At 32.1% G+C, this 24,239-nt stretch overlaps 1 protein-coding gene across 3 annotated transcripts in view; it reads left to right on the top strand.

Annotated features, from left to right (window-relative positions):
* LOC129948125 (nuclear hormone receptor FTZ-F1) overlaps positions 1 to 24,239 on the top strand; it is a 103,404-nt gene that overhangs the window by 59,927 nt on the left and 19,238 nt on the right. For 2 of the 3 annotated variants that reach the window (XR_008781834.1, XM_056058977.1), the window contains exon 3: positions 17,055 to 17,540. Coding sequence is in view for 2 of the 3 variants with exons in the window: in XM_056058977.1 (XP_055914952.1) it covers positions 17,055 to 17,540 (486 nt within the window). In the remaining variant the exon portion in view is untranslated. Of the gene's footprint in view, positions 1 to 15,253; positions 17,541 to 24,239 lie in introns of those variants that run through there. The other variant, XM_056058978.1, reaches the window with a different exon arrangement.

Genomic DNA, 24,239 nt, shown 5'->3' on the forward strand with positions numbered 1-24,239 from the left:
TTTTGGGTTGAACTGCCTGGTTTTCGTATTTTTCAATAATGTATTTCAAAAACCAAAATAAGTTTCAAATCGTTTTGCTTTTTTCTGTTATAATCCGTTTCAGCATAAATGGTTCATTAGGATTTATGTTAGACATGTGAAAAATAACAATTGTTTGAAAAATATCAATTGTTTGAAAAATAACAATTGTTTGAATTTTCTTAAATACATGGTATAAATATTTCAACTGAATATTGAAGATAGGGTTTATAGATTTGGAAAACTATTAAGAATTTTATTAAAAAAAAACCACTTCATGACTTCAGATAGCCTCAAAAATCCTTATAGTTATACTAACTTTTCTTAGAAAATGTGTGTAATCGGTCCGATTTGTCGAATTGAAAATTTTAACATTTTTCGACTTTTCAAGGCCCCTAGAGTCTAAATAAAAGATTTTTAGAAATGTTTAGGTGCAGGCGTGTGTCCGTACGTTCTGGAAGTTTTTATCGTCGTCCATATCTCAAGAACCAGTGGATTTATCGAGTTCAAATAAATTTTGCAGAAAGATGCAAAAAATACTCTAAAAAACATTGAGTACATTCTTTTTTTCTACTAAAACAATTTTTAAAAAATGAAAATTTTCGTTAGTTCAACATTAGGGACTTAAATTACATTTTGTGCTATGTATTGTGACGTAATACCAAACTAATAAACTTTTCAAAAAAATAACTTTTTTTTCTAAATCAAAAAAAAACTAAAAAAAAAACAATTGTCAATCTAATGATCAAAAACTCATTTATCTCAAAAATAATTGTATGCAATAAAGAATAAAGTTTTGACATCTGTTAAAATTATGAGAAAAATGGAATTGACAACTTTTTTTTACAAAAAATAAAAACTTAAACCAAAAAAACATTACTAAAACTTGTTAAAATTTGATTTCGGCTCACATATAATTCCAAAAATTAAAAATATTCGCTTTAAACTAATTTCATTTAATAGAAAATATTGCTTTCGACATTAAGTAAAATTTGTATAAATATCCAACATTCAATTTTTTCATAAATATTAAAATCTACAAACGATTACTTCACAAAATTGGTCATAATGTATGTTCCATTCATGAATTAATAAATGTATTGACTTCAAAAATAATTTATAGGAGATTCTACTAAAATTGGAAAAATTTGGTTTTCGACTAAAGATCTAGTTAGCAAAAATAGATATTAAAATCAAAATATTTCATCATATTCAAAATATTGTTGTTCATTTTTTAGTTGAATTCTTAAAAATATTCAACATTACGACTTTTTTAACAAAACATGACAACTTACAAAAACAATAAAAAAAACTTCTTGTAATGGGTCCGATTTTTCGAATTGAAAATGTTGACATTTCTCGACGTTTCATGGTCCCTAGAGTCGAAATGAAAGATGTCTGTGCGTGCTTGTGTACGTACGTTTGTACTTTCGCTACGTTTTTTCGTCGACCAAGAAAATTACCTGTTCGTTTTTTTTACCAGAGCAGTTTTAAAAAAAAAGTGAAAATTTCGGGTAACCCTAAATATCTCACAAACAAATAACGCTAGAGACTTGAATTAAATTGTATGTTATATATTGTAACGTTTAGTAAACAAGTATATTTTTGGAAAAAAATCCAATGAACGTTTTTTTATACAAATCAAAAAAAACTGAGAAAAAAAATTGTCACCTCGAAAATTTTCCGAATAAAATATAATTTCATCTTCAAAACAATGTTGTGCAAGGAAGAAAAACGTTTTTGATATCAGGTAAAATTTTAAGAAAAATCGAATTGAAATTTTTTTTTAATAAACAATTAAAACCTAAAAAAACATTACTCAAAGTTGGTAAAAATTGATTTTCGACTCAAATTACATTTCAAAACTTTAAGAAATTGGCTTTAAATTTATTTTTGTTTTTTAAATATTGTTGTCGACATTCAGTAACATTTTGAGACAAATCAAATTGCCAGTTTTTTTTACAAAAAATTAAAAATCTAAAAAAAATTAACAAAAGTTGGTGAAAATTGATTTTCGACGTAAGTATCTTTTCCAAACTTTAAGATATTGGCCTTAAACTAATTTTATCTTATGAGAAATATTGTTTTGAAAATTCGATCAAATTTTGAGGAAAATCAAATTGACAGTTTTTTACAAAAAATAAACACTTAAAAAAAATTAATAAAAGTTATTAAAAATTGATTTTCGACTCAAATATCTTTACGAAACTTTGAGATATTGTCTTAAAACTAAAATTATTTTTAAAAAAATATTGTTGTCAACATTCAGTAACATTTTGGGAAAAATCGAATTGACACGAATTGAATTTTTTACAAAAAATTAAAAACCTAAACAAAAAAATTAACAAAAGTTGGTAAAAATTGATTTTTGATTTAAATATCTTTTCAAAACTTTGAGATATTGACTTTTAGCTAATTTTATCTTATAAAAAATATTGTTGTCGACATTAAGTAAAATTTAGAAAAAATAGAATTAAGAGTTTTTTTACAAAAAATAAAAACCTAACAAAAATTGATAAAAGTTGGTCAAAAAACATAAAAAAAAATAAATAAATAAAAATTGAACCAGGGCCTAGTGACCTACAACTCTCAACCATTCCTGTGTGCGAGTACTGTTGTCAGGAATGGAAGGGACCTACAATTTTAGGCCGAATACGAACGGCTTATTTGAGAAAGCACTTTTTCATGACAAGATTTACTCTTGAAGGATTTTTTTAAATTAAGGTGGCACAGGCAGGGATTGAACCCAAGACACCTTGCATGCCACGGGTACTACGGTCAAAAAACATTAATATTTAAAAACATTTATAAAAGTTCTTAAAAATTGATTTTCGACTCAAATATCTTTCCAAAAATTTAAGATATAGGCTACAAATAAATTTTATTTTATAATAAATATTATTTTTAACATTCAGTCATTTTTTATAAAAATCTAACAGTCAGTTTTTTCATAAAAAATTAAAATCTACAAAAAATAGTACGCAAAATTGGTAAAAACAGAAAACATTACAATTAAATTCATTCATCCTAATTGTATTTGTTTATATTACAAATAAAAACTTTTAACAAAATGCTACAAAATTGGTTTTCGAATAAAAATTTCGTTAACCAAAATAGATTTTGAAATCGAAGTATTTTATCATATGCGAAATATTGTTGGTAATTTGTATGTTTTAGAAATAATTAAACTAACAACTTTTTTCACAAAACACGAAAACCTACAAACTTTTAAGCAAGACAAATCGACAGACGGGATGGCAAGTTATCAGTGTGGGTCGCATCCCAGCCTCTTTTTTGTTAAAGTCTTAAGCAAGACAAATCGTTGACAGACAAGAAGGAAAGTTAACTGCCTCTTTTTGAATTTTTTTTAAAGTATGTATACGTTTAAATATTTCAAATGAATTTTGAAGACTGGGATCAAAGATTTAAAAAACCACCAACAATTGTATTTAATAAAACAAATTACTTCATGAATTCTGATAGCCCCAAAAATAGAGTTTTATCCCAAAAACTTCATGCGATATTGTGATTTTTGAATGAAAGCTATAAAAAAACATCGGAGAACTGCAATTCGATTGGCAGGAACAAAAACATGTCAATCAGTAGGCATTAGCAACAAATCAAATTCTACCTCCAAGAGCATTGTACGAGTTTTACTTTGATACACTGTACAAATGTACATACATCCATCGATATGTACATATGTTATATACATACATATATCTAAGTGTGCCTGTATATACATATCAGCAGCTACATATTTACCGAGTCTTTTTTTGATCAAGGCAATTATTGTATGAGTTACAAAAAATGTACAAATAAAAATTTCATAACATTAAAAAAGCTTTTATTTTTGCTTTTATTTTATTATATTTTGTAAAGTATGTAGGTTAGTGGGTCAAAATATAGGTAAACCTTGTCGGCTTCTAACAATAATACTTTAACCGACAAACTATAGGTAGATACTCGTATAGATAGATATGGATACCTTTCTATGATGTTTGCTTTGTATATAGTGTATACATATAACATAAGGTAAATATATACTTCCTTAATTCAGATGCATACAAGTATGACGTTAAATCTCTGCAACTTATGATTTAAGCAACACAAAAAAAGAAATATTATGTATATTTTTACATTTCTCGACAAGGAGAAGATATATGCACCTATGTATAGTCACACTATACCTACCTATAAGCTTCAATCTTACAGAGGTAGGTGTTCATAGATAGGTATGTAGTTATAGCGTATAACGTATAGGTACTCTTAAAATGTGTCAAGGCCTTAAACCTTTGCCATAGATTATTCTCTGTTAGTGTATTGAAAAGAAACGAAACGAAAAGATACGAAAACGCACAGTAGTAAACACTGTTTTCCTATCAACAACAACGCCAACGACAACGAGATATAAAACAAAAAAGAAGAAGAAGAAGAAAAAGCTTTTTTTCTTTTTCTTTTTTTTTTAATGACCAAAAGCGACAATGAATCGAAGTGACGAACTGAAGAAGCTGAAAGAGGAGGGATAGGTATACTTTTCTAACATAGACCTCAATCGTGAAAGTGGGTCACCGATACACTTTCACTTATTACATTATTCATACCAAGCGCGCGCCGGCAAACCCCGTCTAACCCGTCTAACCGCCCCATTCATCCATCCATCCATCCATCGCATCGCATCGGTATATCGTAAAAGCAAAAGTAATGTGCACATAAGGTAAGGAGATTGTGTGCGAGCAAGACCCTCAGCCCCAGCCCCGGCCCCAAGCCCCGAGCAAAAGCATTATACGATTGCGAGCTCTGTTTTCCATTATTGTGTAGGTAAGTTATTTCATATTGAAAGCAAAAGTAGTCATCGTATTCATGGTTGTGTTGATGATTCGTATGTTGGTGTTAGTATTTATCTGTATCTGAACGAACAGCTTTTTGAATGACACAAGTGTGCTGTAATAACCAACTGACATATCTTTTCTTCAAGATATGCGTTGTATGTGCGTAAAAAGCTCTCTTTTTTTTAGGTGGTATAAAAACGAAAATGTTAAATTTTAAACTCAAAATGCACATCTCATTACACCGTGTAACTTTTTAATATGAGAATGTATCTATGTATGTAGGTAGGTATATGAAATATTCCGAAATTTTAAATAAACAACAAAAAAAACAAGATCCGAAAAAGATCTTTTCAATTGCAACTAAATTGACTGTTTGGTTGTAGGATGAAATTTCTGCTCGGCATATTGAAAATGAAAGTAAGCATTAACTTGGACTTGGAGAATGTTTTGCATGTTTTTATAGATATGGAAGTTTTATATTATAAAGTACACGTCCAGGGCGCAAGAGATTGTTTTAATTTTTGCGAAATACATTTTTTAACACTTAACAGATTACTGATCGACTCGACTCGACTAACCATCCAATTACGAATTTAGGACGATCTGAGAGATCGATTTTAAGAGCAAGCCCTGATTCTTCATGATTTCGTAGGTACATAAAGTCTTGATACCTTTGCACGATAAAATGTTCTTACGTAATACACAATGAGTACATTTATACGTTTCGGCGATACCGGATTCACTCTCGCTTTTCTTTTTTGGTGTGTAAAAAGGTTTAACTTGAGTAACAGTCAGCATTGGTATTGGTATATATAGGCTACGCAATTAAGTGTGAACCTGGCCTAAAAAAAAAAAAATTCGATTTCTTTTTTGACTCATATATTTATTTGGTATCTATATTGAGATATACTGTGTTCATGAAGATTGTTATCTAAGACGATACCTTCATCGAATAAACGGACCAATTTTTGTTGTCATATTCATTTTTTGTTTTAATGAGCTCTCCCTGGAAGTAGCAAGGAATTGAAAACAACATTAAGAAATTTAATGCTTTGAAAATTTATATTCCTTTAGCTTTAGTTTTAATCAAATCTGGAAACAGAAAACAGGAATGAGTTATTATTCCAATAATTTCCAATTCAATAAAGGTTGAGCATGGAATTAAAAAACAGCGTCAGCAGAGATAATACAGAGAGCCCTGAGGCACTTGTACTTCGTGAGAACTTCCAAATTAAGTTGTATGAAACTATCGAGAAGGGTTAATTCTAACTTTTAAATACTTTTGAAATATTTAATGTAAACATTTTTTGAAGCGATCTTAAGTTCGACAGATCGCTTAGTAACCCCATTCAATCGTAAGTATCTGTAGGCTGCCGGATCAATTGGAGAGTGAACATTAATCGTTTTTTAAAGAAATTTTGTGAAAATGCATTTTTCTAACCAAAGCGTCGCAAAAATGGAAAACATTTTAAAAAAAATTATGTATTTGCGGTCCTTGGTACCTACTAATATTTCCATGCTTATGAACCATTAAGTTCATTTAATTGTGTCCTCATATCAAACAGCTTTCCACTTCCTAATTAATATTCTTTAACATCAAGAAGTATTTTAAAATTTTCGTTCGACTGTTGCTGAAACCAGATTCGAAAAATAACGTGTTTTTGAATGTACATACCTTTAACTTTTGTATTTTGTAGTTGGATATCAAGGACACTCATCAAATCAAAGAAAGAAACGATTTTCTAGATATTAGGTTAAAAAAAAAAACAGACAACTTTTAAAGCCTTTACGTTCATTTACAACTTCCAAAGAACACAATGATTAAAACTTACTTAAGGTGGCGCTACAGTCCGGGGCGGACCTGGGCCTCAACCAACAAGCGTCTCCAGCCAGCTCGGTCCCTAGCTAGCTGTCTCCAGTTTCGCACGCCAAGTTGGTTGAGGTCCTCTCCCACCTGGGTTCGCCACCTGAGTCGCGGTCTTCCTCTACTGCGCCGTCCCTCGGGATTGGATTCGAAGACCTTCCGGGCTGGAGCGTTGATGTCCATCCGCTCTACATGACCTAGCCATCTAAGCCGTTGGACTTTAATTCTGCTAACTAGGTCAGTGTCGCTGTACAGCCCGTACAGTTCGTCGTTATATCTTCTCCTCCATTCTCCATCTATGCGTACGGGACCAAAAATCACCCGAAGAATTTTTCTCTCGAAGCATCCTAAGACGCTCTCATCTTTCTTTGACAGGGTCCAGGCCTCAGCGCCATAAATGAGAACCGGGATGATGAGTGTCTTATAGATGGTGATTTTAGATACTCGAGAGAGGACTTTACTTCTCAATTGCCTTCTAAGTCCAAAGAAGCAGCGATTTGCAAGAGTTATTCTTCGTTTGATTTCAGCGCTGGTGTCGTTGTCTGCATTAATAGCGGTGCCTAGGTAGACAAAGTCCTTAACTACCTCAAAGTTATAGCTGTCCATGGTGACGTTTTGTCCAAGACGTCGTCGTTCAGTGTCCTTTTTTGATGACAGCATATACTTGGTCTTGCCCTCATTGACCACTAAACCCATCTTTTTCGCTTCCGTCGCAATGCTCAAAAACGCTCCACTGACATCACGCTTTGATCTTCCAATTATGTCAATATCATCTGCGTATCCGAGTAATTGGATGGATCTTTGGAAGATTGTGCCTCTAGTGTTGACGGTTGAGTTTTGCACAATTCTTTCCAGAACGATGTTGAAGAAGTCGCATGACAGTGCATCGCCTTGTCTAAAACCTTTTTTGACATCGAATGCATCGGTAAAATCTTTTCCGACCTTGATAGAGCAGCGTGCATTCTCCATCGTCATTCTGCACAAACGGATAAGTTTGACAGGGATGCCAAAACTAGACATTGCTCGGTAGAGCTCTTCCCTATAGATGCTGTCATACGCGGCTTTAAAATCGATAAAAAGATGGTGGGTATCGATTTGAAGCTCCTGGGTTTTTTCCAAGATCTGCCGTAGTGTGAATATTTGGTCGATAGTGGACTTTCCTGGTCTGAAGCCACACTGATAAGGACCAATCAGGTTGTTGACGAATGGCTTCAGACGTTCACATAATACGGCAGAGAGGATCTTATACGCAATGTTAAGGAGACTGATTCCTCTGTAGTTGGTGCAGTTTAGAGGGTCTCCTTTCTTATGTATCGGGCACACTATGCTGAGATTCCACTCATCGGGCATGCTTTCTTCCGACCATATTTTGCAGATGAGTTGGTGCATGCTCCCTACCAAGTCATCGCCTGCTGCTTTGAATAGTTCGGCGGTGATGCCGTCAGCTCCAGCAGCTTTGTTTGACTTAAGTTTAGATATAGCTATCTTCACTTCGTCAAGGTCGGGTAGGCGGAATTGTTGATCTGCGTCGCCGAGGTTGAGTGGTTCTATCTCCCTTACAGCGGAATTCGGTTCGTCATCGCCGTTATATAATTTGGAGAAGTGATCTTTCCATATTCTCAGCATCGACTGTAGTTCTACTACGATGTTCCCTTGATCGTCTTTACAGGCTTCGGTTCGTGGCTGGTACCCTTGGGAGGTTTTTTTACCTTTTAACAACATTACTTTATTTAACAGCATAATTCTAGAATTGTTCATTTACAAGTTGTCAACTACTAATTTCTTAAATATGCCAGACATATTTATGCAAACAAACACTAAATCAAACAGTAGAAAAATAGTAACTTTCTTCCCGTTTATTCATGAACCACATACGCTTTGAATACTTTAATTTATAATATTAATTTACAACTTATTAGTGCGTGATTTTGACGGCGTAGAATGGAACTCACTGTACCATATGCAAAATGTAAATGATCAAGTCAGGTTTTTACGGCAGTCAGGTTAGGCATACGGCTCCACCTTGGCTGAATAGCGACATCTCTGCTCTGATATCAAGACAATATGCCGCCTACATTCAACAAAGACGTTACAAACTGGATCACTTCCACAAATTGTATTCGTAATCAAGCTGTCGTAATGGTCAGAACCGCAAAAAGACTTTTGGTAGCATCGATTGTGATGCTCTCAACAAAAAGATTACGTCCATGCTCTTAAACGTTGCTTCAACCGTTCATTCCCTTACTGAGGATGAACCAACTTCTACCAACAGCTCTCTGAGTTTTATAAGTACACAAGAGGAATACATTGTAGAAGCAATAATATCGATTAAACCTAATGCTACTGGCCTGGACCAAATGGACCCTAAGTTGTTGAGACTACTGCTTCCATATACTCGTATACTGCGCTATATAACCTAAATATTTACAAGCATTTTGACCACTTCCGAGTTTTCTTTAGAATGTAAGAAGGCTAAGATTATTCCCATACCCAAAAAGCAAACAGGTACTGCTGCAGAATTTCGGCCGATTCTTCCGTTTCTTTCGAAGGTGTTTGAAAAAACTATTCTGGGGCAGTTTCAAAAATATCTTACAGTCAACAACCTGTTAAGTACCTGTCAGCCTGGTTGTCTTCCTAATCCGCCTTTATTTTTGTAACTGATGAAATAAGAATAGCAATAGACAGTGATCATGTTATATTTCTCATACTTTTAGATTATTCAAAGGCTTTTGATACTGTTAACCACTCAATTCTTTGTAGAAAGCTGCGAATTAACTTTAGGTTTTCTTTAGAGTCCTGTAAGCTTGTTCTTTCGTGTCACAGCGGAAGGCATTCTTGCCAATGGATACTCGTCCACATTTCTCAATTTTTTGAGTGGAGTGCCACAGGGTTCTATCCTTGGACCAATCCCTTTCTCACTTTACATAAATGAGTTACCACAAGTCATCATCTTTATGCTGATAATGTGCAGTCGACATTTTGGGGCTAAAAATGATGCCGTAGCTTTAATGAACGAGAATCTGCTCCGCATTTCACAGTGGTCAAAAAAGAACGATCTCCGCCTAACCCTGTCAAATCAACATCCCTACCCAACTATCGTGAAAATTTTGTTCTATCCGGTTTAAATCTGTTGAAACTTGACGACGAAACCATTGAATAAGTTAGCACTGCTAGAAACCTAAGAGAAGTATTCAATCGCACTGTCACTTGGGATGACCACCTTCATAGTGCCATTGGCAAAGTCTATGGTGGTCTCCGCGTTCTTCAAGTCACTCGAAATTTCATCCCGATCAAAACTAAACTGCTACTTGCTAAGGCCCCTATACTAACAATTGTGCTTTATGAGTGTGAAATCTTTTGTAAACTAAACTGTGTGACTAGCCGCAAATCGAATTTTGCTTACAACAATATTGCTCGCTATATTTGTAATCTACGTCGGTGATCATAACGACGTAAATTATAAATGTAGCCATTTTTGAGGTACGGATTTCTGGTTGTAGCCTAGATAGCTTATTAAACTTTTGATCTCTGAGTAACCTGCATGAAATCATCCAAATACAACAACCTGATTATCTATACGGCAGGCTGAATTTCCCTCACTTAACAAGGTCTTTTGCTTTAATATTACCCCGATACAAGCATAAGTAGATTTAAATTTTTACTTCTCAACTATTTGGCAAATTATTGATGTTAAATTTTCTTTTCTTTATATAAATATGTAAATTGAAGTCTTAGGTATATAATTTGTATTCGAATTCTGAAATTAATGTAAAGGCTTGCAACACTTGATAAGACTCATGTCCTACCTTGTAAGCCATTTTTGAAATAAATAAAATACAAATATTTGTGTAATAAAACTAAGGATCTGGGTAAGGTAATCTTAAGAATTACCTATTATTAGGCATAAATAAATAAGTCCTTTAACAAAAACAGAACATTTAATCACAAAAACTCATAACTCATGTTCGTACATCTAACTTTTCTTAATACAAAAAAAAACTTGACATTTTAGTTAATATCCGGTAAATGAGGTGGAGTTTCCATAATTCTAAGGCAATTATAAAGCAGCCAAAAGGGTAAATTGATGGGCATTCCCAGCAGTACGGGTATTACGGTTAAATTGTTTAAGCGGAGGAATGCCACTGGCTATTTCAATAGAGCATTGTTTATAAAAAGAGTGATACAACAATGACAGGCATGAGGCCTTGCGGAGGTATTCAAGAGAAGCTAATGTGTCGGTCAGAGAACGAAATCCTATCATTTTAAGAGCTCTTTTTTAAATTCTATCCAGAAGACTCATGTACATTATTGGGGCTCCAGCCCAAAAATGCTTTTGTAAAAGCTTTTGTAAATTAGAGCCAGATCAGTTGGGCTAAGAAACTTCTTGCAACTTCGGACAAAACCTAAACACTTAGCAGCATTTTTAGCGACGTCAAATATGTGAACACTCCACAACAAGTGGTTTGTGATGCACATACCTAGGACTGATAGTTGTTCAATCTCCCCAATGCAAGTACCACCCATTGATAGTGGCATTAGGGGAGGGTTACGCTTTTGTGACAATAGGCAGCATTGAGTTTTCGAAGCATTAAATTCTACATGGTTTTTGAATCTCCATTGAACAATGCTGTCAAGATCAGAATTTAATGAGCTTATCATACGCTGCCGTTTGTAGCCCACATCCGAAGAACAAGGATGAGAATCTAAAAAAGAATATGTAAGGAGAACGTACTGTTATCAGCAAAACAATATAGTGGGTTAGAAGTTTATGAGTATAAGGAAGAGTGTCGGAGACATAATGGAAGCCTGGGGCACACTAACGTTTATTTTGTGTATATCAGATTTGAAGCCGTCCAATACTACTTGAATTGAACGGTCCGAAAGGTTATTTCTAACCCAACAAAGAACAGATTCTACAAGCACGCATTTTCGATAAGAGAGCTTGATGCCAAAGTCTATCAAATGCCTTTGAAATATCAAGTGCAATAATCTTACTCTTTTTGTAAAGATTTGTTCCACTGCTCAGTGAGATAAATCATAAGATCACCAGTGGTCCTATTGCCGGTCATTAAGAAGCTTCCATTCAACCCCAAACCATCACCGATCCACCACAATGCTTTACTGTTGCTACAGTATTTATCGGAAGGAGCTCGGTATTTAGTTTCCACCATACCATTTACCATTACTATTTACCGTTCATCTGAACCAAAAGTATTAAATTTTGATTCATTGGTAAAAATTACTTGTTTCGAGAATTCAAAATCCTTTTGCAAAGTTGATTCCCCTCACTCTGCTTACAGCACTAATATAAATTTTATTTTCGGGCAACTCGGACGTTTCGCGAATGCAGTTCCTCAGAGTTTCTGTTGAAAAATACTTCATAAGTTACTGACGCAGCCTTTAAGCTAGTTTTGGTGCACTACTTCAGGTATTTTTGGTTATTTCACGTATGATAATACGCTTTTCATGAGTGTTGAAAATTTCACGTCTAAGATTTCTCGGCTTATTTTCATTTTGAAATCATTTAACTACACACAATTAAACTTGGTCTGCTAACCAGGTCCAATACTTGTTTTAATCACTTACCATCGTTTCAAATTGTTTTCTTCCGATTTTTTGTCTTTTTTTTTAAATTCAAACACAATCAAATATTCAGACGTTTCAATGATAGAAATGTATTTGGCATTATTTTTAACGGTTATATGTTAACAGTTTTGAGAATAAGAAATGCGGTACGAATATAAATTCCATCCGATTTTATAGAAAATTAATTTCAGATGAATGATTTTACCCTATGTCGATTTGTTCAATACATTTTTAGTTGAAAACAAATTTTAACCAATTTAAGTAGCATTTCCTAATTTTTTACAAATTGGATAAATGAAATTAATTTGAGAAATATCAAAAACCCATCATCAATTTTTACCAAATTTGCGTATTATCTTGTAGATTTTATTTTTTTTAATGAAAAAACGGGCTGTTGGATTTTTATAAAAAAAACTACTGAGTATCGAAAACAATATTTTCTATGAATTAAAAAAGTTTGAAACAATATTTTTAATTTTTGAAAAGCTATTTGAGTCGAAAGTAAATTGTTGCCAAATTTTAGTATTGTTTTTTGTTAGGTTTATATTTTTTTGTAAAACAAAATTTCCATTAAATTTTTCTCAAAATTTTACCGAATGTTGACAACAATATTTTTCAAAAGATAAAAGCAGTGTAAAGCCAATAACATAAAGTTTCGAAAAGATATTTTAGCCGAAAATCAATTTTTACAAACTTTTGTAAAATTTTCTTTTAAGTTTTTATTTTTCTCAAAATTTTACCAGATGTGAAAAACGATATTTTTCGTTGCAAAAAAAATGTTTTAGAGATTGAATCCAAAAAAACATCATATTTTGTTCGTTAAATTTTTGAAGTGACAATTTTTTTTCAGTTTTTTATTTATAAAAAAATCGTTAATTGGATTTTTTTTCAAAAAATATACTTGTTTTGGATCACTTTACAATATATTATATAAAATTTTATTTAAGTCTCTAGCGTTTTTGGTTCGTAAGATATTTAGGGTTAGCCAAAATTGTAACTTTTTTTTTAACTGCTATGGTAAAAAACCACACACTCAATTTTCTTAAGAGCCCTTTCTGCATTATTATCTGTACAACAAAATTTATTTGAAGTCGATATCTCTTCTTGTTCTTGAGGAGTGGAAGACGAAAAAAATGTCGCGAACTTACGTACACACGCACGCACAGACATCTTTCTAAAAATCTATTATTTCGACTCTAGGGACCTTGAAACGTCGAAAAATGTCAAAATTTTCAATTTGACAAATCGGACCCATTACAAGTTAATAAAATGCATATTAAAAGAGTTTTTAAAACAGTTGGAACCTACTGTACAAATACGAATTTGAAGGACTGTACATAAATCAAATAAAAGTGTAAAAAGGTCCACGACTCATTTGTTTTTTGTTTAGTTTCAAAAAATTCTGAATTTTGTATAGAAACTTTTCAAGTTGACTATACACCACAAGTGTAACAATTACCAACAAATTGTTGGGAATGAATAATTAACAAGCAATGTGCCAACTTCTTGACAAATCCTATCATGTTTAAAAAAGGATTTCAATGCATACTCCATATTTATACAAAAAACTAAATTTTGCTTCTTATTGGTACACTGGGCGTATGTGGACCATTTTTTACAAACTGAACACCTAAGACATGGATGACAAGGAATTATTATGAAAAAACACATGCTGCTTAAAATAAAGTCCTTAAATTCGAAATGAAGTTAAAGAAGTTTTCCTATTTTTCAATTTTTTAATTTTCATCGGGACACGGGCCTGTTTTGTCACGATACCAAAAAAAAAAAAAAAAACAAAATATAAAATGTTCTACTTTTTAAAATTTTGACATTATTTTAAATTTAGTAAGAATCTTTTAAACTTGATTTAAATCATCTTTATGTTGTTGGTTTAAGTTTAAAAACTACAAATAAAACGTGTGCAGGAGGTCTAATCCTCCTACAACAAGATTCAGTCTTTTGGAATACTTCGAATTCATGTACTTTTGTACCTACCCTATTACACTCTAGCTTTAAGCTTTTTTCCATCAATTTTATTTCTTTATTTTTGTATTTTCCTCCTTTATATGGTAAAGCACAGCAACATGTTAAATAACACCGCTTATATCCTTCTTCATATAAGCGAACTATGTGTAGAAATACTTTTCCAATTTGACCAATTTAACCTTTGAAAGGAAATCATATATACGAATAAGTCTATGAAAGATAGGTCACCTATTTAACCGTTTTAACCTGTCTAAAATATCAATTATTGTAATGTTCCTTCATACATTCCAAATGTTGTAGGAACAAGAAGTTTATTTCCTTTAGATAGGATTATTCTGATTATAGTTATCGTAGTTATTTTCCGTAAATAAATTTCACAATCCAAAGCTTATGAAATTTCTCAGTCTCTTTAAGGTAACCTACTTAATATTAAAGGAAGGGATAAAATATAAAATGGTAAGGTATCTACCAAAAATGGTAATCATAACAATCGCATTTATTCAAAATAGTAAAATGCTCCTCACCAAAGTCTCATTCTAAAGTAGACGATCAAATTAACACAAAAATGGAATATACTATTATCTGCCTAATTACTGTACGAACTACTTCCCTCAAGCCTCACAAGTTGGTCGTTGGTAGTTGGTTTTGTTGGAGGTAGCTGCTATAGCCCATTGTTGTAGCCCATAGCAGCTTATAAAATGAAGCTTTTAATGTGCCAAAACTTTTTCATCATGCTTCCAGCAAGTTTCACTTTCGCTTTCGAAGCACAAAGTTATTGTGTGAGTGAATTTTATAGAATAGTGTGCTCTTTTGTATATAGATACAAATTATTATATTTCACAACACAATACAGACTCAAAGAAGAGCTACAATAATAATTCGAATTCACAAGCACCAGCACAAGCTTCCCATATACCGTTTCCGTCCCGCGCACTATTTTATTCGTTTTCGTTTTGTTTTTGTTTTCATTTTTCATTTTCATTTCATCTGAAAGAGCTTTTTCCATTTATTCAAAAACACGTTTGGTGTTTCAGTGAGAGAAGAACGGTGATGACGACGCAGCAGCAGGCACTGCGACTGTGAGGTATTATGTGATATGGATAGATTGATTCAGTCGAGTTTTTCGAGAATACGTAATGAATGTGGAGTAGGTACCTACATTCGCGGGAATCCTAGCATTTACTTAGTTTAGTCAATCGTGGACCGTGGCGGCTAGCAGTTGCACTTTTTTCAACTTCAACAGGGAATTATTATTATTATTGTTAATTACTACAAATCAAACAAACAAACAAGCAAACAAACAAATTAAAACAAAAAAACGTTTCAAAATATAAAAATAACCCCTCGAACTTTAATGCGTTAACTTTATTTTTTTGAATTCAATTTCAATTTCATTTGTGATGATTACATATTGAATAACCTTCCCATCCGCCGAATTGCATTCCAATTCAATTTAAAGAAAAACAAAACAAAAATTAAAAAAAAAAAACATCTATCTACATCAACTTATGACCAAATCAAATATATATATATTTACAATATCAGCCCAAGGATTATGATAATTGTATATAATTTAGTGCGTGTATCGAAAAATATAAATATTTTATTTATCTATTTAAAACAACAAAGAGAAAAAGTTTTGCCTTTCAATTACATATTTTTGTAATTTGTAGTTTTATTTATTCTATACAACAAAAACAACAACAACAAAATATCCAACCCATTTCTGTGTGTCTTAAAAAAAAACAAAAAAAAATATATAAATTCTTGTGTAAATAAAATACACATTGTACCTATGAAAACGGAGTCCTTTCCGTCGTCGCGTCGTGTCGGTGAAGTAAAATAACATGTCGAATTATAGCTTCCACAAAAATATCAATGTTAACCTTTTTTTCGAGCTCAGTTTTGTGGAAAGTAAGAGCATAAGATTGGTGTACTTAAAAAACGCATTGATAATGCTTAAATAAATATAAAAAAATAAGTGAATCTTAAATTTTGTTATTATTATTTAGTCTTTTCTTATTTTGGTTTATTTGAAGAAGAAAAAATTAATATCCTTTAAAAAAACAAAAATACAACTTCTTATACAAATCAAGAAACATATTAATTCAGTGCAATAATTCCGAATTCAAAAACAAAATAAAATAGAAAAACAAAAAAAAAAAAACGAAAAACCAAACAAAACGAATTTGATTATTATTTGATTTTATTTCCTCTAACTTTGAGTGATTTTTATAAAACTCATGATTCTTTGATGGTGTGTTTATAAAAAATGTTATTAGAAATGGAGCAACAACAATCTGCAGCGTCGTTTATTTCGTCGCTTAATATGCCACCATTTTCAATGGGAAGCTTAGAACAACAGCCTTCTCCTAGTCCGGCTGTTGGGGCAACAACTCAATCTAGTGTTGTAAATAATACCTCAAATCAATCCACACAAAATATCGGAAACAATAATAACGATACTGATTCTCCTTCCATGAATAATACCGATAATAATGTTTCTCAAAATGACTTTTCCACCTATGCAGTTGGGAATACCAATTTGCATTTGAATAATCCAACCAATAGCTTACATAATCATCAACAGCAACAACAACAACAACAACAGCACCATCATCATCAGCAACAACAACAACAACTGCAGCAACAACAACAGCAACAACAACAACATCATCCAATTTACCAACAGAATCCAAATATTGCCAATTCAAATTTTTCATATTCGTACATTTACAATTTCGATTCACAATATATATTTCCAACAGGTTATCAAGATAACACGTCTTCTCATTCTCAACAAAGCGTCGGAGGAAGTGGAAGTATAGTTGGAAATAATGGTCCAAATAGTACGGGCAATAATAGCAGTAGCAATGGCGGTGGCGGTAATGGAGGTGGAGGCGGTGTTGGTAGTGTGATAAGTGCGAATCCAAATAGTGGATATATATCACTTATACCGCCACCAGTTGGTACAACAGGCTCCACTGGCCATGGTGGAGGCGGCAATGGCGAAGGGATCGACTTTAAGCATCTCTTTGAAGAGCTGTGTCCTGTTTGTGGTGACAAAGTTAGTGGATATCATTATGGACTCTTAACGTGTGAATCCTGTAAGGGTTTTTTCAAAAGAACCGTTCAAAATAAAAAAGTATATACGTGTGTAGCTGAAAGATCTTGTCATATTGATAAAACACAACGCAAAAGATGTCCATATTGCCGTTTTCAAAAATGTCTAGAAGTTGGAATGAAATTAGAAGGTAAGTTTCTTTAAAAAAAAAAGATTAAAATCATACAAAAATTATAAGAGTCTTGCAAAAATTTTAGGGTCAGGGAATTAACTTTAAATTATTTGTGTTTTTATGTTCACTTTTAGCCTTTGGCTTTTGGCCTTCGACTTGTTTTTTGATTTTGCAAAATTTGACCTTGAGTCCATATTAATGCGTTAAAGATTCCTCCCATGATCTTACTTTTTCCTTTAAGATTATAACGAATATGTTCCACGATAACAATTTAAATTTGGTTCGAGAAATATTAATGGGTTCCACAATTTTGTGCAGAAACCATTTTTAATTTCTGAGTTAAGAGATAAAATAAATAGTTCTTGATACATATTTTAAAATTAAAGGTGTAAAAATTTGTTTAGGAAGGATTTTTGTTTTATTTAAAAATTTAAAAAGTAGATATGAATACGTTCCACATAGTTTTTCACGATTTTATCTTACCACTCCTTAGTCATGTGATCTAAAGCTTTGTAATCACGTGTTGTAAAATTTATTAAAAGTGTTTTTATTTCTTACAACGATCATGAGACAGAAAGAGATGTAAAATAATATTCATTTACTATTTTGTTCCACAGTAAATTATTATTCAATTTTTGAGTTTATTTGCAAAGGAAAAAATTTGTACTTTGCACTTCACAACTTTTGATTTGAACCAAAGGAGAAAACCAATTTACGGACAATTTTTAACATTTCACTTCCACAAGTTTTTTTTGAAACCAAATGCAGATTTTTTGCGTGTTATTTATTTTTCATTCCACGGCTAATATTTCACGCAAATTTTTTTATTTATAAAAAATTTTGGAACATTTTTACTTCAATAAGTCTAAATAATATTTTTGGATCGTAAAGTTGATGATTTTGCAAGGAATGTTCAAAATAAAACATAAGTTCCACAATCCATTAGCCGTCAATTTATTACTTTCTACTTGTGAATATGAAGTTTAAAGTTCTTAATTAATTATTTTTACTATTTTGAGCAATGATCAGTAACTCGTAGAATTTAAGAACTGTCGATTTTGATATTTTGTAAGAGATGAAATTGTTTCATCATAAAGCTCAGGTTACACTAAATATTACTTACATACGTTCCACAATCCATTAACCGTCAATTTATTACTTTCTAGCTGTGGATATAAAGTTTAAAGTGCTTACTGAATAATTTTTGGACAATGATTTCTAACTCTTAGACTTTTAGAACTGTCGATTTTGATATTTTGTAAGAGATGAAATTGTTTTATCATAAATCTCAGGTTACACTCAATATTACTTAAATACAAATTTACCCACAGCTAATTATATTCATAAACGTTAAATTGTTTAATTATTTATTTTATGTTTATCTGCAATTCTCAAAAAGCCTTTATGTTTTAATTGTTTTCATTGAATTACAAGATGCGTGATCATTCACCTCCAAAAGTAATTCTTGTTATGAAAACTACTTTCTCAGATTACAAGTTCGGATTCGGCATAAAAACTGTAGGTTCCCTCCATCCCTTAAATGACTCACCACATAGGAATTGTTGAGAGTTGTAAGTCGCCCTAGTTCTTAACTGGTTTTAGTTTTTTGCGTCATTCAAAATTTTAAAAAAATGGCCGTTGCATTGCTGTCACTTGAAAAGTTGTTCTTAATTTCTGACATTCACAATTTTGACATCCTGCGCAATAGTTGTACACAAAAAAAAATGGCGGATGAATTGCTGTCACTTGTAAAGTTGTTCTTAATTTCTGACATTCACAATTTTGACATCCTGCGCAATAGTTGTACACAAAAAAATGGCCGTTGCATCGCTGTCACTTGAAAAGTCGTTCTAAATTTCTGACATTAGCACTTTTGACATCCTGCGCAATAGTTGTACACAAAAAAATGGCGGTTGCATCGCTGTCACTTGAAAAGTCGTTCTAAATTTCTGACATTAGCACTTTTGACATCCTGCGCAATAATTGTACACAAAAAAATGGAGGTTGTATTGCTGTCACTTGAAAAGTCGTTCTAAATTTCTGACATTCACAATTTTGACATCCTGCGCAATAGTTGTACACAAAAGAATGGCCGTTGCATCGCTGTCACTTGAAAAGTCGTTCTAAATTTCTGACATTAGCACTTTTGACATCCTGCGCAACAGTTGTACACAAAAAAGGGCGGTTGCATTGCTGTCATTTGAAAAGTCGTTCTGAATTTCTGACTTTCATAATTTTAAAATCCTTAAGTTCTGAGCTCATATCGAAATAAAAATATGACCAATCTTATATTGTCACTTAAACAGCAGTTATAAATTTCTGACATATTCAACGTTCGACCACTTTGCAAAAATGTGTGTACTGTACGTTAAGTTCCACAAGTAAGCCCCTATATTTTCCATAAAACAAATAATTAACAGATAGTTAATCGTAGATGAGTAAGTCTGAGGAAAACGAAGAAACGTTAATATTTTTCCCTAAAAATACCTTTTCATTTGACTTAATACTTTCCAATCATGGAAGCACCCGAAATTAAAAAAACAAGAGTTCTAACAACAAAACACTGTAGAAAATTCCAACTTTGAACATGAAACAATAGATTATGCATCTTTAATTTGCAAAAAAGAAACACTCACAGGATATTCAGTTAAATGTTTTCAAATTACAAAACTCAAATCCAAAATATACTCTTGTGTACATAGGTACCTACATACATTGTATTTCTAGTTATACAGTAGCCTAAGTAAAGTACAAAAGTATCTACAATATTGTGTATATTTAATGTATCTATAGAGAGTTTAGGTACCTTTGCTCTGCGTATACAACCTTCTGTTCTGACCTACCCCAACCTTCATCGAATTAATGTATCTGTATAGTATTATAAAGCTTAAGTTTCATATGTACGAATGTTATAAGTATAAATTCATATCCATCCACCTACAAACCTATCTACGAAATCAAACCAAACCAAACTAAACCAACCCACCTTAAGCAAGCGTGTTCCACAACCACAATACCTACCTATATTCTATTTTTATTATTTAGGTCATTCAAATTCAATGCATTATTCTTTTCACTATTTTTTCGGGATATCAAAAACCATTAAATTGAAACTGAAACAAAACCATATGTCTCTGAATTTTGTGTTTTTTTATATATATTTACTAAAAACTTATATCTCTCAGCTCACATAACTTCCCATGGCTATTATAACGTTGTCTCTTACAATCATGACCTAGTTTCTTGTTTATATATTATGTGTGCAACGCTGAGCTTTTTCCGTTGTATAATATGGTTGTTTTTTCCCTTGTGTTGGTGCGATTGAATAATACTTAAGAAAATACAAAAAAATATAAAAAAAAAAGCTTTCGATCATGTTTTCATAATTCTTGTATGTGTTGTGTTTACCAATTAATACCTACACATAGATACAAACTAAGCCATATTCATATAAATGTAGATAGACGTACCTTATAACAAGAGACCAGGCTTGCCAGATTTGTTTATTTTTCGCTTATTGGGTTAGGTTATTTTGTTTTCAACTTTTTTGCCGACAATAATTTCAGTGTGACAGTTTTTTTTTTCCAAAATTACAAAATTGACAACCCCGCCAAATCTTTCGATCGTAGATATTAATCATATCTTGTTTTGTTTGTTCCTTCGATCTTCTGTCATAACCGGCTTTCCATGTTTTGTTAAATGTCAGTTTTTCTTTGCTTACAAAAAAGTTTCAACTTATTCAAAAATGGCGGGTCCTTAAGATTAGTGAGGGGAGAAGTTGAAAAATAAAAGCTGGTGAGATCTTAGGATGAGATAACATCTATATAGTAGATCTGAAAAGACGCGCGCGATAGTTTGTACTCGGCTAGTCGTGACATCCACCACCAGCTCTTCCTTTACACTAAATCCTTGTCAACACTTTTCTTGTTTGTTTTGACATTTTCCTAGTTTGACGTCCGTTCCATTCAAAGTATGTTTAAAGCCTACCATCCTATCCCGACTCAACAAAATTGAAATAAATAAATTGAACCAAACAATTGTAGTAACCGTGGTGTGATGATTATTGCATTGGACTGTCATGCCAGAAGTCTTGGGTTCAATCCCTGCCTGTACTATCTTAATTTTTTTCACGGGAACTGCTCCTGCGAGGAATTGACAAATCCTTCTTGTCATGAAAAGTGCTTTTGCAAATTAGCCCTTCGGATTTGGCTTAACAAAAAAAACTGTAGGTCCCCTCGATCCCTAACAACAGTACTCGCACAAAAGAATGGCTGAGAGTTTTATTTTCTAGGCCCTAGTTCTCAACGGACTCTTGCGCCACCTGATTTATTTATTTTTGATAGATCTCAATAGACGTTACGATACTTAGTATGTTCGAACATTCCAACATCTTCTCTCCTTCCTTTTCCTCAATCATTTTCCAATTCTTCTTTCTTATTTATTTCAACATATCCCTAGTTTTTGACGTCTATCCGTCTAAATACATTTAAGTCCTGCCATTTTATACCGAATCTACAAAAATATTCCTTGGAAACTTTGCGCACTCATTTGACATGATTAAAGTAAAAATCCTACCATTTTTTTGTTTAGATTTTGTATGTTTTCATAATTTGACTCTTTAACTTTAATTAAAGATGTGGCAACCCTGTAAAAGACTATGAATTAAAAAAGTATGTAGAAATAATTTTGTTCCATTTTGTTTCTGAAGTGAATCAAATATTATGACATTGGCTATAGATACATATCTACACAACCTACCTACCTACTGGCTTATTATTACATACAGAGATTTCTCAATGTTTAAAAGCTTTATTAAGTCTTTTTTTGTTTCTAGTTTCTTCAGACAAGAGTTGGTTGGTTTGTTATTTCTCGCATAATCCATTACCCATTCCCTCCCCAGAAACAAATACAAATAATAAAAATATCTATAAACTTAAATCTTTGTGCGCTGTGCGAGTCTTCGAGAAAGTAAAAGTAAAGAAAAATATAAAATAAATTCAAATAGGCATTTCAATTGTAATGTTCCAATTATACTGTCCTTGACCTACTCCAGATTCAAAAATTGTTGTTTTATTTATGTGCAGCTTATCTTAGCTTAGCTTTTTGTTGTTTTTGTGAGAGAGAGCAAAGAGGTGTGCGTATAGACAAGAAAAACCATAACGAACTGAAACTGACGCAAAACTTTGAGTTGAGATACTTTTATTTTTTTTTAGATACTTTTATTTTTTATGAAATTGAAATACATGGACGACAACGACGACGAACGGCGTAACATGGATGGTACATATGAGCAGCATGTGACTGTGTTTGCAGCAACTATAAGAATTGCGGTCGTAAACGTTTTAGCTTTAAGTTGGTGTTGTTGTTGTTTTTTTTTATTTTATTTTAATTTTTGTTTTATATAAATGGATGTATGTACATTTGTACATACATATATCAGAAAGAAATATGCTTGACCTAAATTTTTCCTACTTGCTGCTGATTTCAAAAAAGCTTTTTATATTTTAGCTTGTGTGTGTTGTTGTGTTTTTAGTCAATGCTTTTTTCACGGATTTATCTGTTAACAAATGTACAGAATAAAACAACAACAACAACAAAAAAAAAAGATATGTTTTGTTTAGGCTGAATATTGTTTAATGTTATGTTACACTGTTGTAAGTTTGACTAAATAATATATCTATCTACCTACGAACTTATCAACATAAAGTTTAGGGTTTGTAATAGGTACGTATTTAAATGAGAAATTATTGAAGTTTTGTATCTATGTATGTATGTATGTAGGTACCCACTTTCGTTTTTTAATTTACACAACACCAGCATTGGGTAGGATAGAGGGTAGAGGTAGGTTTGGAATTGGGACCTACATTATGTATATGGAGCTCTATGTCACCATGCACTTAACTTCGTTCTTTTATTAACAAAACAAATAGGTACCTACATACATACATACAAATGTACATACTTTCATATGAATACATAGGTTAGGTATGTAATATTTTAAAGATGATTTATAATATGAGAGCTTTATGCGTTATAATATTTATTGGTTATTCTATAGTTGTAGTTTTTTCTTTTTTTTTTCATCCAAAATTAATTGTGTCAAATATATACTTATAACTGAGTTTTATAAATAAAGGGTTTTCCATCAGGAGGTTTAATTTTTAATAGATGTTGGTAACCCTATTTTAAAAGTTGTCACTTTTGAAGCTGTCATATTGTGACATTTTTAAACTTCGAATTTAGCGACAACAGCATTGTGAATGCTAAAAGGTCCGTTCGCGTACCTTCGTAAAACAGTCTAATTTTACGAAAAATTACGAAATTTAACTAAATCCTATTCACGTACTCAAGAATTTCGTAGTTTTTCGTAAAAGATTGCACTCACGAGAGAGTAAAATATTTCCCCAACCTACGAATTTTAGCCCAAGAAATTTCTTTGGGCTGATTTTGAAAAAGTGTCAAATTTGATAGAACTTCAAATAAATTAAATAAATTGCTAGCTTTTGCTGTCAATTATAAAATTTAAAATTCTTTTCCCAAAGAACAGCATCAAGATTGCAATTTTCAAGTTCCAATTTTAATGGAGCAGCATGATATTGCTTGGAGTTCATGTTGTCTTTATTTATTCATTTACAAAAAAATTAATTTATTCCATACACGAAATGAAACGATGATGATGATTTCAAAATTTATATTTTTTTTTGACAGTCAAATTGT

The sequence above is a fragment of the Eupeodes corollae genome, chromosome 2, assembly GCF_945859685.1.
Source record: "Eupeodes corollae chromosome 2, idEupCoro1.1, whole genome shotgun sequence".
NCBI lineage: Eukaryota > Metazoa > Arthropoda > Insecta > Diptera > Syrphidae > Eupeodes > Eupeodes corollae.